Source organism: Glycine max, chromosome 5 (assembly GCF_000004515.6).
Source record: "Glycine max cultivar Williams 82 chromosome 5, Glycine_max_v4.0, whole genome shotgun sequence".
Taxonomy (NCBI): Eukaryota; Viridiplantae; Streptophyta; class Magnoliopsida; order Fabales; family Fabaceae; genus Glycine; species Glycine max.
In genome coordinates, this window is record NC_038241.2 from 41,447,774 (window position 1) to 41,462,358 (window position 14,585).

Here is a 14,585-nt window from a genome sequence, read left to right on the forward strand (position 1 = left end):
ACCACAAGCGAAACAGTAGAAGCACACCTAAATAAGCAATTTTTAAGATCTTCATAATAATAAATACATTTCATTCAAATTTCTAGACAATTTTAAACATTAGTACAGACTAGTCTTTTCAGGTTAATCTAGTTGACAAATCTCACGCTAGTTCTTAATTTGAAAGTAGCTTCACCTACTTCCATGGAAGTGACCGATTTTGTCGCTTCCATCAGTAATTATTATCAAACATCTTTATCCATGTTTTATTATTGTATTCATTCATTTTAAGAGGATGACTTTTTCAAAAATGAACCAAGGATTGGCAAACAGTCCAACATCACGTATTGATTTTTATTTTATTTTTAAAAATTCTAATTATTAAGAATCAACTTAATGTCACTTAAAAAAATTGAGAAAATGCTTAAATGCTCATTTGTAAACTTCTATTATGAAGCCTCAGCATTTCTCGGGAGATCATGAAAGAGCAGCATATTAAACATTGTCAACTGATTATGATTTGCTACCAACAAAGAAAATATTTAGTTGTTATCAATTGTTAGTGATAGAATCTCCCAGTAAGTGTATGATCGCATTAAGTAAAAACAGAATAAATTACAATCAAATTAATATCATTTAAACTAATCAAGAACAATCGGAACAGTTATGAATTAAAAAATTTCTTGGCGGGTGCTACCCCCCAATTCAACACAAAAAGGCGCAAATCTCTTTCCTCTTCGCTATTGAGTTCGCATTCAATTTATGTTATTCAAACACCAGCATGAAGCTTCTAAAACTCTATAATGTCAAAGTATGCAAATTAATTCCTAAAAACTAATTAAGAAACTTCGACTTTTCTACATTTCCTCTCTCAAAAGATCAACAAATCTGTAGTTGTTTTTAGATTTATCACATCTCTAAAACTTGAAATTTCGCTTGTCTGAATACATAGCTCTTGATCTTTTTTGTTCAATTATCCATGGAATTAGTCTGAAAATAATACCAGGATGGTTATTTTATTTAGTCTTTTTTAATTTATTTTAAATGAATAGTATTTGACTTTTTGTGAATAAAAAATAGCAGTCCAAAAGCTGAAGCTCTATATTTGATTCACCCCATAGATTGGAGCTACTAGGTACTTTGAATTGATGGCAATATAATACAGAATGAAAAGAAACAATCATAGATATCTGCACAGGATTGGACCAAACCTGGTGAATGACCATGCGTGGGTGAATAGTTCCGATCTTTTTACAAACACAGCCAGACAAGACATGCATTATGATGTCCACGGTTGCTTCAATGGTAATATGAACAATTATATATGGCTAGATCAAGAAACAACAAACTCCTTCTCCTTCTCATCGAAGATCAATGACATCAAATTTTAAATCTGGGTTCATGTAAACATCTGTACATGTATCGTAAATGGGACCGCCATCTGGAGGTTGATTATGTGGATGAAAGCCACGCTGCTGGCATTGTCTAATGACCGACATTCCACCAGGGGTTGTCAACCGAAAAATGCCATGGTTTCTGTTACATGTAACCGAAATTCAGTACGCAAATCTCAAAAGATTCCAGCTATTTTCCTTAGTGTTAGTGGGGCAAGAATAGTAAACAAGCTGACGTAGGAGAAGCACAACCAAGAGTGAAGCCATTATATTAATGTTTTATTTTTATCTTTTTATATATTTTTCTTAGCAGCTAAAATGAAGAAAGGATTTATGATCACAAAATACCTATTATTACCTACCAAGCTCAGGCAAATTTTATTTTACTGTTACATCATATCTGCCTGTACTCTATAATACTAGATGTTGGGCATTAAAAATGTGAGAGCGGTAGAAATGAAAATGCTAAAATAGATGTGTGGTAAAAAAAATGGGTTAAGGTATTTTAGACATGTTCAAAGGAAGTCCCAGGAAGCACCAGTGAAAAGAGTAAACTGCATGGTTTTTAGTCCTATGAAGAGAAGGAGACCAAAAAAAGAAATTGGAGGAAGCTGTCAAAAGGAATCTCATGCTAAATAACATCTTGAAACTTTGATCATTAACTAGGCTGAATGACATTGTATGATCTATGTAATGGACCTTATCTAGTTAAATAAGACTTCGCAAATGAGTGACACCTATAGGGGCAAGTGATTAGTTTAACCTATTGAAAAAATTTAGAATTATCATAGAATTATAGTTCTACAAATATTCCTATATGAGATTACTGATCACTTACCAATGAGGGATCCTAGGATTTCAAGCCAAGTCATGCAGTTCTAGTGAATAAAATAACGTTCTAGTACAAATAGCCTTTACTCTAACTGTCTAAGGCAGTCAAATGGTTGATAATTATATCAAATTTAGTCTCACCAAAAACTTAATTTTTTATGGATATGCTTTCTTTGCCATTATCCCACATCAAGACAGACACATCTTGCTTGAGACACATGTTACCTTGAACTGTCGGTTGGTGCCATAACTATTGCAACAGCTTCTGGCAGCATAATCTATGGAGACAAGATTTGTGTAAGATACAAAAAAAAATATAAAGAAAATACCAGAACAATAAAATGTACTTAGCTTGATTAGTAATTGAAAGCATAACAAATGTATGAGAGAGAGAGACAGGCCTCTAGGGTACTACAAATAATTCCCATCTTTAACAAAAAAGATAGAAGAATAAATTTTAGCAAAATCACTAACATATAAAACATTTCCATGAGAAGATCTTCTTTCTTTTCCTACCATTTCCTCATCACAAATAGCAAAAATATATCTCAAAGACTATGGCAAACAAAATAACAATCTCAACTAAAATTTAAGAAACCTCTCTTGAACTTACCTGATAAGAGTAATGGGTGTGTACATCAATTGATGACATGAAACAAGATTGTGTAGGATGTGTCTGGCAATGCAGAACTATATATATCAGTGTTGCAACATGGGAAGACTAGCAAATTAAGAATAAGAAATTTGGATATAATACAAATGAAACTGAGGAATATTAACAACATTCTCGTTTCAACAAACTTTATGGGGCGCACATTATAACAGTAGAGTTCACATGGAATTTCACCCAATAAAGAATAGAGCATTAAGAGTGTCCAAACATTTTTCAATGAGACTATAGACTATAAGTAACACAAGAAAAAAATTTCATTCTGCATTAAATTATATATTTCTTTGGAAGTTAGGAAATATAAAGGGAAAAAAATCAAAACACCAATCTGTTAACTCCAATTACAAATGTGGCACAAAAAGTGATAAAGGCTCAATAAGTTCAAGAGCAATTTATAACCAGTGTCCACATGCAGAAAACTGAACTCACGTGGATCCACCCAAGGGGGAAAAGAGACTGCTTATCCTGTACTTCAAATATCTCCTCTTCATTTGTAGCTTGACACTGCTCAAGAAGTACAATAAATGTAACAAATTTAGAATAAATAATTGTAAAATATATTACTCAAAAGGATTACGATGAATTATTTCTTACAGAACTGGATGTTGCCTCCTGCTTTGGGATTATTAGAGTGGTAATATAAAATTTTCTGTTTTTCTGCAGATCAGTTGCATTAACAAAATAGCAATCAATATCTCATGGTTTAAGCTAACAGATACATCTAAATTTAAAACCAACCACAGTGAAAAATTTAGAACCCAATGTATAAAAATGTTGTGCATAGCAAGCATGCCCAAACACACGACTAAAAGACAGTCCACAAATTATTGCTATGGACATAACATGAAATTATAACGCAAGTTTAAATTTCTTTTTAGCTGCTGGGAATCCAGCAATAGGTTAACTTTGTTTCTAAGATAGTAAATGCACAACCTTTAATACAAGAGGAAAAAAACATGAGGCTAATGCATATATATCTTGGGGTCCCAAGCTCATCTAGGATCTACCTTGCTCGTTGCTTCAAGACCAAAAATAAAATGTGAAAATCACTTACAAGCAAACCAGCAAGGATTCCACAAGTCTCTAAATTTTTGTCAGTGTTTGACTTGGCAAGCTTCATAAAACTCTCCATCATAGAAGTTGACTGCACATTAAACAATTATCAGGAAAATAGGGAATACTGAAATGAACCTAAAAATGAGTGTTGAGAACGAGAGAAAATGGCAAGTGATGAATTCTGTGTAAAATTACACCCCAGAGCATATATTTATATTAAGGGCCATAAATACAAGAATATGTAGTTTCCCTTAACATTATTGCATAACAAATAATCTGTCCTATTTACATTGTTATTATAATTACATTATTTCTAATACTCCACCTTAAGCTGAAGCATATAATCATACGCACCAAGCTTGCTACATATATAACTGACTTGAGTACCTCTCAATGATTTGGTGAAAACATTCACCAGATGATCATTTGAATTGTCAAAGCTAGTGGTGATTCACCCAACAAAATTTTCTCTTTAATAAAATGACATCTCTTATGAAGTAATATTACATAGTTAGGTATTTTGTTGTCAAGAATAGAGGACAATATCCAATTAGTGAGGTTATTAGCTCTTACTATGTGTAGTTGCAGCGGAGACTCAGCACGAACAATACTATCCGACATTGGAATCTCTGTCTTACATCCTTCCTCAATAACATGAGGTAACATTGCAGGAACCAAATCTTGTACTTCAGCAAGTACAGGTGGAGGAGAAGGCTGTCTGGTAACTTCTATTTGAGCAGGAATTTCTGTTGCTTCAAAAGAGATAAGCGAAGGAGCTTCATCAGCATGCTTTGCCTTGCAGTCATCACTCTGGGTAAGAATTGATTCTAAATCTGATTTATGTTGTTCTGAAATGCTATTATCTTTTTTAGTCAGAGATCCATCTACCAAGGGTTGTTGAAGGCTGTTTGTTCAGACAGGGAATCCAACAGAATAGATTTAGTTAATATAAAAAGTAAATAGATAAACCAGCTCAAGGTGCATCAAGGAAAATAACATTTCTTTTTTGATCCAAGAAGGGAGGGGAAGGGGATAAGGGAATAAGAAAAGGGTGGATGTCAAATAGCTTAACCAACTTAACTAACTTGAGGGCCATAAAGGGTGATACCTTGACAAGCCTCAGATATACATCAAATGAAACCCCTTTTTTAAATAAATTATTTAAATAAAGTACCATTATTTAGAAAAGGCAACAAAAAACATAAAAAAGAAACAACAGAAACTTATAATAGGCCATAACCTTGGAATTTCAACTGGAGACAGATCTATGATGGTTGGATACCTGACCTACATCCAGATAGAACGTTCAAGATGGTTTTTGAACAGAATTAAAAGACAGCAAAATACCAAGCATACCCCTTTATCACTTGCAGGTGGTCGCCACTGCCCTTTCAGCCCATTGGGACCTAGAATTGAATGTCTGGAGAGAGTTTCCTCCTTTGGGCGTAGGAGACTTAGAGATCTACAGAAAGCAAGCATAATTTTAAGAATTATCAAACAAAAAAGTCCATCTAACACTATCAACTTTCATATGCAGAATTCTAGTATGACAATCAAAGTAACCAAACAGAATAAGAAAACCTTCGCATAACTTAATCCTGCAGAGAAAGCAAGTACAATAATACATGAAGGAAAAGTCCATATGTAAAATACTTACAGTCTCCTCATATTCTCTTCCACAGGCCTTACACTAGAAAACTGTTGGCCCCTTGATCCTTGGTAAACAAACTCTCCAGTGGTTGGTATGACTGCCTGGTCACATATATAATAGCATATTGATACAAAACTTCTTTGAAAGGGGAGTTAGGGAGCATAGAAATAGCCAAAAAGCTTTCAACCAAAAGTACATATATAATTATAAGGAATGATTATTATTGATGAGCTACAACCTTCAATGCAAATTCTCAGGCAATTTTTACCTTTTTTTTATTATAACTAGTCAAAGTTTGCTTTTTTGCTGGAGAAAAATCCATAAAATTATTTGAATGACATTTCTCCCACCCATTGGGTTGATATGCTCGCCTGCTGTTAAACTCATTGATCTTCTGTTGCACTTTCGGTTTCAATTTCTCTAGCTCATTCATAGAATGTAACAATTTCTGTAGCAAGAACCTTAAAATCAGTTTACATTTAAGAATGTGCAACAAGTTATCATCCAAAGAAGAGATGAAAACTAACCTTTCTCAAAGCTTCTTTCTTGCCTTGAGGAGATGATCTATAATCTCGGTGACGAGGTATTGTCTCAGAGACCAAACTAACATCAACGAAGGGGAAAGACCCTCAATTCAGTTTGATGGCAAAAATAAGAAATAGAATATAATATTGACCACGTATTTTAAACCATTCAGCTGAAGACAGTACACACCATTTATGAGAAAAAAATCCAAGGACCATCTAGTATTACCTGGAAAATCTTAGGAGCATGATATACAGATCAACTATATTTGTCTCTGCACGAAAGATATCAGCCTGCAATACCAAAACCAATATTTGGGGCTGAAAGGTCACGCAAAGCAAACATTGAAAAATTTATCTTGAAAAGAAAACATTACCCCATTAAAAAGATATTAAAGCTGGATAATAAATTCAGGAGCAGAGAATAAAATATGAAATGCCAGTACAAGCAATTAGCAGTACTGAAGTATTACTTACACAATGCTGCAAAACATAACATGACATGACTGTAAGGAAAAACCAAACATAAGAATAGCATGAAAGTTGGATAGTGAAATCCATGCATGCAATAATTTCATACTAGTCACAAATACTACTATTTAACCGGTGAAAATTGTAATATCGCAGCGAACCCTATCTATGTTTGCCCCCATCCTCTTCCTATATATGCTTACAAAAAGCAAATGAAATGTTACAAAATCTAAAAACTGGTTGGTGCAAAGGAGAAAGACCTGTTTGAGGATATTATCGGCAATTCTGTAGTAGAAGCGAAGAGCAATTCGATTATCAACATCAAGTTTCTGTGTACTCGCAGCGATGTTGATCGTCTCCGAAGAACACATGATGTTTCTTTCTTTCTTCCCCGGAATACGAATATGCTATGCGTTTCCCTGTGGACGCAGCTCCTCTCGCAGTTCAGCTTAGCCGAGTCGTCGTTAATGGCGACTTAGGCACAGATCAGATCATGTCATTTTGGTTTCTCCCAAGGGTAAAATTGGTAATTCATGGTTGTCTTTTTTCGTCAGTTTTGTTAGACAAGGTTGTTATTACATCACCCATGTTTTTAATGCGAGGTACGGGATGCTTTTTCACTTCTAATGTATCATGTCGTGTACTGCATTAAGTCATTAAGTGGAGGGCTAATTGACCTAATGTGGTTTTTTTTATAAATAATTTCTTAAAATGGATTTGTTTTGAAATAATTATCGGAGAAGATCTCTTTTTAAACATGTTTCGCCATGTATGTTGGCAACACAGGTGACGTGGAACATGTTTTGTCATTGACAGTGAAAAAACATGTGAAATAAGGGTTTGGACATTTGTAATTGATTATAGTTAAATTAGGGATGATTAGTTTTAACTAAAAAAAATTAAATACAAGTATAATTTATGTAATTAAATTAGAGATGATTGATTTTAATGAAAAAAAATAGATGAAAAAAATTAAAACTGATTGTAATTTATTGTAGTTAAATTAGAAATGATCGTTTTTTACAGAAAAAAATTAGGCATGATTGATTTTAGTGGAAAAAAATTAAACAGACAAAATTAAATATGATTATAATTGATTGTAGTTAAATTAGGAATGGTTAATTTTAACGGAAAAAAATTAGAAAAAACTTCAGCTAAGCATAAGATCGGTTATTTATATGTGAACATAGTCTCCTATTCTGCAGATTCATTGCTGTTGCAATGCCTGAATCTGAACGGTTGATTTTGTGCATTTATTTATTTGAAGTTCGCTTGAATTTCATTCATCTATAGGATGGATTTTGTTATCGTATCAAAACTCTCGATGTGTTAGTGTTCTTACAAATGTGGACTATGCTATCTAGTATCTACTGTTAAGCATTACTTTTTCATCTGTGTATATTGATTAGGAAGTAATCAATTACTGAGATTTTACTTAGTTAGTTAGGCACATAACACTAATATAAACAAGAGTATGCTGTAATCATTCATCATCTTTTATCATTTCAATCAATTCAATGGGTTACTTCTTTTTGTTTTGTAATTCCTGATATCTATGATTTCCTTGTAAATCTTTTTGTTTTGTAATTCCTGCATTCCTTGCAGCTATGGAGAACAGTGTTACTCAGACCCTTTAGGATATGTTTGTATTTACGTTACATTTACGTTGAACATAAAATCTTGAATTTGCTTCAGTCACGTTTGCAGCCTAGGAAAGTGGGAAATTGCTTTGGAAAGTGTGAAACGGGATTTCTAATTGATTCCCAAACACACACTTAAGCTTGTTACCGTATTTCTTCAAGAGCCAAGCCATGCAATTGCTTGTGAACTTACTTGCGGTCATGTAAGGAGCTTAACATTTGTGCTTTTGTTTATTCTATTAATATTTGCGGATGCTGATAAAGTTTTGGAAGAAAACATATGTAACTTCTGTTTTAGTTTTTAATTGATTTACCAGATTATGATTATATATTTTGATCAATCTGTCACAAATATCTCTCGTGTGTTTTTCATATTTTTATTTTTCTTTGCCAGATATTACCATATTTTTTGACAGTTTACAGTGAATCTCTAGTGAACTTGTGCTTGTTAATTTAGCTAGAATTATGCCATAAAATTCTTTATATGAATATTTAACATAACTATATATTCAACATTTTTAAATAAAATTACAAAAAATATTTAAAATTTAACATAACTTAAATCTTTTTAAAAAAATTTAAGCATCGATTTTTTAAACAATTTTCTATGTTTTAAAAATATAATAAGAAATAATTGTGTGACTATAATATAATATATTTTCTCTATTTAAATACTCCTATTTTTTCTGCATTTTTGAAAATTTTAAAAGTTAATTATGTTTTCTTAAAATACAATTCTTTTTCTGAGACTTCACATTTTTTTGTTGTAATGGGTTGAGGTTTAATGTTGCGGATCATTGTATTTTATGGCTTATTTAATTTAATGACATCTAAAATTAGTTTTAAATTTAAAATTAGATAATAAAAAAGTTTACAAAATATATTGTTTTAAAGTAGTCAACAAACATGAATGGGAATCCCAAAAGGAGACAATGATGAATATAAAATTTTATTCCAGCAGACATCAAGGATGGAGAGGAGAAAAGGGATGAGGATGGAACGAGGACAAGGAAGAACATATTGGTCTTCATTTTGTCGTTTTGTCATATTTATTTACAATCATCATTTGTATATGTTTTTTTATTTTAAATCATTACATGTTCAAATAAGATTAAATACCTTTTAGTCTTTTAATTATTTTATTTTTTATTTTAATTTTTTTTCTAATTTAAAACATGTGAAAACAACTTAATCACCCACGTGGAAGCATGAGTATTGTCCTTGCATATGAGAAATATTACCATTGGAAATAAATGGTTATGAAAATTATGTTGGATGAGTTTGTTTAAATATTTATTAAAATAAGTATTTTTTTTGTTTTTTAATGTATTTGTTTAAACTATTTCTACTTTAAAAAAAAACAATTTTTTGTTTATTTCAAAAAGCGAATCCTATATCCTTATGAAATAATCAATTATTTTATAAACACTTATTTCAATTGTTAACAAGTTGACCCATTATTTATTCGTGAATGAATGCAAATCAACAATAGTACAAGAGAATGACAGAACTTTTTTAACAACATTTGTGTATGTCTGGGATTACTTAAGGAAAATTGTTAACCAAATTTCCTTTTTGTGCATTAATATTTGAGCAGCACTTGTATTATTTTTTCCACATCTGGAAAAGATTAACAGAATAAGCTTAATAGTTAACACCGTCAGTATCGTTTCCTTTCATCGTCTGACGAACCCGAGACGATGCATAACTAAATTCGGTCACATTCCTGGATTCAGAGATGCAGTCACAATCGTGCTGCATCTTTCCAAATGTATGAAAATCACGGTTTTTCTTTTTACTTTTAACAATACCCCCTTAACTAATTTTACTATTCCATTGAATAATAATAACATAGCAAACAGGTTGAATTCTTGAAGATGGTTACAGGGAATAGTCGGCCTTAAGACTCTCAACCAAAATTTCTCAATACAACATTTAAAAAAGTTGTACAAAGGCGTTAGATAAAAATTAAATCCTTAAGGACATCTACCATACTTTAAATTTTCAGATGTGAAAATTTAATCACAATATCAGCTGAACTAGGATATGAACAAAAGTCCAAGCATCAACGCAGTCCAACTGATAAACAAAATGGGCAATATAGACTTTTACTGCTACAGTTGATTGTGACATTTGTCTTGGTTACATGGAATAGTCATTGTATTATTATATTACTACTAATTGATATTATTAACATCATGATGGGATCATAATAAAATTAAAGATAAAAATTACTGCTATCTTCCTAACTTGAGCAAAGCAACGTTTGAGAGTGTTATAAAATTCAATTTTGATACAAATCGAGCCTCATTTAGCCGCCACCATCTCCATTGGGAAGATTGAATTTCACAAACCAATCATATCTTTGATCACCGCATTGTCATTTTGCAGATCCCAAGAAGAAGCATAACAATCAACTTCATTCATTCTAATCTTGCATTTTTACTTGATGAAACCAAACTGGGAACTCAAAAACTGCTGCAACCACGACCAGGTGGTGTTTCTGGTCACTGTTGCTGTCTGCACTGTCGTTATACTTGCAGTATGTAATGTACCTCTCTGCTCTCCCACTCCTTTTTCTTTTTCTTTTGCATTGGATCCAAGAAAGGAACTTTATTTCTTCTGGGTATGATCTTTGTGGCATTGTGCTATTTAAAAAAAAAAATGGCATTTTGCAAATGGGTATATATTAGTGCTACCTTGCTAAGTTTAAATAGGTATTTTCAAAGTCAACGAAACAAATTTGCCAATAGTTTTCTTTTTCCCTACTTTCCTAAATTGCTTCAGCTAAGCATAAGATCGGTTATGAACATGGTCTCCTAATCTGCAGATTCATTGCTGTTGCAATGCCAGAATCTGAACGGTTAGTTTTGTGCATTTTTTTATTTGAAGTTCGCTTGAATTTCATCCATCTATAGGATGGATTTTGTAATCGTATCAAAACAAGAGTATGCTGTAATCATTCATCATCTTTTATCATTTCAATCAATTCAATGAGTTACTTCTTATGAAACTCCTCTCCTATTCTTTGAGCTTTACAGTGAATAGCCGCATCAACTTTGTGTGATTTGCATCTCTTCTCAACTTTCTGATATCTATGATTTCCTTGTAAATATTTTTGTTTAATTTGTAATTCCTGCATTTCTTGCAGCTACGGAGAACAGTTTTACTCAGACCCTTTAAGCTTGTTACCGTATTTCTTCATGAGGCAAGCCATGCAATTGCTTGTAAACTTACTTGCGGTCATGTAAGAGCTTAATATTCGTGCTTTTGTTTATTCGATTAATATTTCAGATGTTGATAACAGTTTTGGAAGAAAACATAACTTCTGCTTTAGTTTTTAATTGATTTACCAGATTATATATTTTGATCAATCTGTCACAAATATCTCTCTTGTGCGTTTTTCATATTTTTATTTTTCTTTGCTAGATGTTACCATATTTGTCATATATTGACAGTTGACAGTGATCTCTAGTGAACTTGTGTTTATTAACTTACCTCTCTCGCTTGATTTTGAAATTGGTTTAGTAGATCATAAAACAAAAAAGGGATGGGTTATCTTCAAATGCATACAATCGATCAAGTAATTTGCCTTTTTTAAGACTCATGACCATGCATTAGCGGTTGACTGGTTGTTGTTATTCCTGCAGTTCACTGTACAATTTTTATTTTCACTTTTTTTTTTCATTTATGCCTATGGTTGAGTTCTTTGTTTTTTATCAATTGAAGATGTCAACATATGAGTAGAAGAGAAAAATATTGTAGTTAAACTAATTAATTAGACAGACAGACAAGAAGAGCTTAAAAATTAAGGTAGAATTAGATTTAGAAAAAAAAAATGTGGGCGCATCTAACTCCCCATGAGGTAGAAGTGTCCATGTTCCAAGGTTCAACATCTCTTTCTATTTTCCTTATTTGCTAATCAAAGGAATGTACCATCTACTTTGTGATAATTTAGACTCATCTGTAGTGTTAAGTGTTGTTGGGGTATCTAAAATACTAATTATGGATCTTCTACGGCTATGTAATACTCTTTTGCTTCTAAACATAAAAAAAAAGTATCTATCTTTCGGTAAAGAATAACTGAGCAACCTTGACCTGTAATTGCAGATAGAAGGAATCCAGGTTCATGCAGATGAAGGTGGAACAACCCAAACACGTGGAGGCATATACTGGTTAATCTTGCCAGCTGGATGTATAGTCTACAATTCTTGCTTAAATATTTTACGTTTCTTACCTTGACGTGTTGATTGCATTTGTAGCTCTCATGAAACAGTTGACATGCAAGAGCATTCAAAATTATCAATTCTATTATCATAAATGCAATATTTTCTGTTCCTATTGCCTTTCATCTTACATGTAGCAGTTAATTTGAATATTACAATTTACAACCTCCACGGAATAGTATCATCATTGCTATTATTTTCTGTAAATGTTTAGGTTTACTTTATCTTATTTGTTTTATCCTTGTGTTGATGATTCAGATCTTGGTTCATCTTTCTGGGGCATGGTATTGATACTTGCATCAACAAATCTTCTTACCGCTAGAATAGCTGCTGGCTGTTTTATTGCTGCTCTACTTATTGTCCTCTTCATTGCCAAAAATGTAGGTGATGAATACCCATTTATTTTACCCCGGATCCTTCTCCTTTGATGCTACAGTGTCTATTGAGAATATGAAAATTTAGAAACAGATTGAACAATTTCAAGCATCCATGTCACTATGAAGATTCAAACATGTTGATAACATGAAGTATCATTTTTATCATTGTTAAAATTCAGTTATAACTTACATGCCTGCCACCTTGCATCTCTGTGCCAGTGTGTGTGGAACTATGTTCTGGGTGGAATATATGTGCATTTTCTGAGACAATATTGATCCAGTATTCTATCTCTGCCTTATATTATGACTGAACCTTTATTCTTGATTCTCAATCTTGTGCAGTGGACTCTTCGGGGACTTTGCATTGGTAAGTTATTTTCCTAAGTTTTCTAGGAGATGCACACAATGCATCATGTTTCTCTTAAAGTATTTTATGTTTGGATGTTGAGGTCTCAGGATTTATCATTTTTCTTGGTGTAATATGGATTCTGCAAGAGACAACCAAAGTTCGAATACTACGGTACATTATCTTGTTCATAGGTAAATATTGTAACACCCTTTTACTTTGATCATTTTCATTGAAATTACAACATTACTTCTTTTTTTCAAAAATTAAAATGCAGGTGTAATGAATAGCTTATTTTCAGTATATGGTATGTCTTTGGAAATGCAAAATCAAATTGATTTGGTGTTACAACTACCTTATATGAAATAGTAAAATCCCTTTAACTTGAGAATACAGATATTTACGACGATCTGATCTCCCGTAGAGTACATTCCAGTGATGCAGAAAAATTTGCGGAAGTGTGCCCCTGTCCTTGTACTGGTGTAGGATGGGGTGTTATTTGGTGAGGATCTGTTATTAGAAAGAGTTTTCTTTGTTGTTTCTGCTAAAGGTGTTTACTTAGTTGAGCTGACAAGGAAAGCCAGGTAACCTTGAATCACATTTTCATTGTGTTGTTTTATTTGACCAATTCTTAATTCTATTTGCAGGGGGTTAATATCTTTTGTGTTTCTTTGCGGAGCTGTGTATCTGGGTGCTGTGATCTTGTCATAACTGATAAAGTAGCTTCATTTTCTTCATTCTTTACATTTACTTGTTAGTTGTTAAGTAACAAATGGTAATCACTCCATCTTAATCCTTTTTTGAATTTTTATGTTTAAGTGCAGGAAAGAAGATTGTAATTCAAGTTCTATGACCGCTGAGAAGCCATGTGATTCAATCCATCTGGCTTTACTGCTTTTACAGACTAATTCTGAATATTGTCGAGTCAGGTCCTTTGGCAGTTTGGCTTCATTCCTAATCATATTCAGGGTGATTTATACCAGATTAAAATGAAAAAGTAGTTCTGATATAAATACCCATTTAGTCTAGTTTTCAAACTTATCATTTTTTTTTATAGTTAATAAGTGAATTTTTTAATCCCTAAAATTTAGGTGAGTTAAAAAAAATTAACAAACTTTTTCAGAAAATTTTATGAAGTAAAAATTTATTTATTAAATTTTAGAAACTAAAAAAATCACTTATTAACTAAAAACAAAAGAGATAAATTTGGAAATCACAAGAACTAAATGACTAATTAATTCTAAATACTATTAGTACATATCATGTGTTTGTTTCTGTTTTATATTTATAAAATAAAAAAAGATTTTAATTCATAAGATTTTCCCTATTAACTCCAACTCCTAGTCATTGAATGTGTAGTATTTAGTGCAACACAGGTTTCTCTTAAAAAAAAAATTTAAAAGTGCAACACAGGTTATTT

General features: G+C 32.1%; 2 protein-coding genes across 13 annotated transcripts; one reads left to right on the plus strand and one right to left on the minus strand.

The window, feature by feature from the left end:
- Window positions 1–1,056: 1,056 nt before the first annotated feature.
- Window positions 1,057–7,201, minus strand: LOC100800636 (AMSH-like ubiquitin thioesterase 1). The gene is made up of 14 exons (XM_003525186.5): window positions 6,837–7,201; window positions 6,335–6,399; window positions 6,109–6,184; window positions 5,850–6,029; window positions 5,588–5,682; window positions 5,287–5,392; window positions 5,171–5,217; window positions 4,504–4,834; window positions 3,929–4,018; window positions 3,469–3,531; window positions 3,304–3,378; window positions 2,818–2,880; window positions 2,430–2,482; window positions 1,057–1,515 (listed from the first exon to the last, which is right to left on the minus strand). Exons 1-14 carry the CDS (start codon window positions 6,945–6,947, stop codon window positions 1,341–1,343), a joined length of 1,530 nt encoding a protein of 509 aa, XP_003525234.1. The 5' UTR covers window positions 6,948–7,201; the 3' UTR covers window positions 1,057–1,340.
- Window positions 7,202–10,464: 3,263 nt separating this feature from the next.
- Window positions 10,465–14,251, plus strand: LOC100814166 (uncharacterized). 12 transcript variants are annotated; one of them, XR_003267124.2, is made up of 10 exons: window positions 10,470–10,758; window positions 11,368–11,463; window positions 12,327–12,411; window positions 12,701–12,822; window positions 13,162–13,186; window positions 13,276–13,359; window positions 13,443–13,472; window positions 13,562–13,749; window positions 13,813–13,884; window positions 13,985–14,251. XR_003267124.2 is itself a non-coding variant. In XM_006580369.4 (10 exons), exons 1-9 carry the CDS (start codon window positions 10,666–10,668, stop codon window positions 13,874–13,876), a joined length of 705 nt encoding a protein of 234 aa, XP_006580432.1. In that variant the 5' UTR covers window positions 10,473–10,665; the 3' UTR covers window positions 13,877–13,884; window positions 13,985–14,251. The 12 variants fall into 12 exon arrangements, 6 of the variants coding, with proteins under 6 accessions (XP_025984320.1, XP_040871677.1, XP_006580432.1 ...); XR_003267123.2 differs by having other exon boundaries at window positions 13,990–14,251; XM_006580369.4 differs by having other exon boundaries at window positions 10,473–10,758; window positions 13,562–13,667.
- The last annotated feature ends 334 nt before the right edge of the window (window positions 14,252–14,585 follow it).

Coding starts and splice junctions, on each gene's coding strand:
- LOC100800636 (XM_003525186.5), bottom strand. CDS start 6,947: ATGTGTTCTTCGGAGACGATCAACATCGCTGCGAGTACACAGAAACTT. Junction 5,683..5,849: donor CTAGTTATAATAAAAAAAAG/GTAAAAATTGCC, acceptor ATATGTGACCAG/GCAGTCATACCAACCACTGG. Junction 3,379..3,468: donor AGGAGGCAACATCCAGTTCT/GTAAGAAATAAT, acceptor CTTCTTGAGCAG/TGTCAAGCTACAAATGAAGA.
- LOC100814166 (XM_006580369.4), top strand. CDS start 10,666: ATGAAACCAAACTGGGAACTCAAAAACTGCTGCAACCACGACCAGGTG. Junction 10,759..11,367: donor GCACTGTCGTTATACTTGCA/GTATGTAATGTA, acceptor CATTTCTTGCAG/CTACGGAGAACAGTTTTACT. Junction 11,464..12,326: donor GTAAACTTACTTGCGGTCAT/GTAAGAGCTTAA, acceptor CTGTAATTGCAG/ATAGAAGGAATCCAGGTTCA.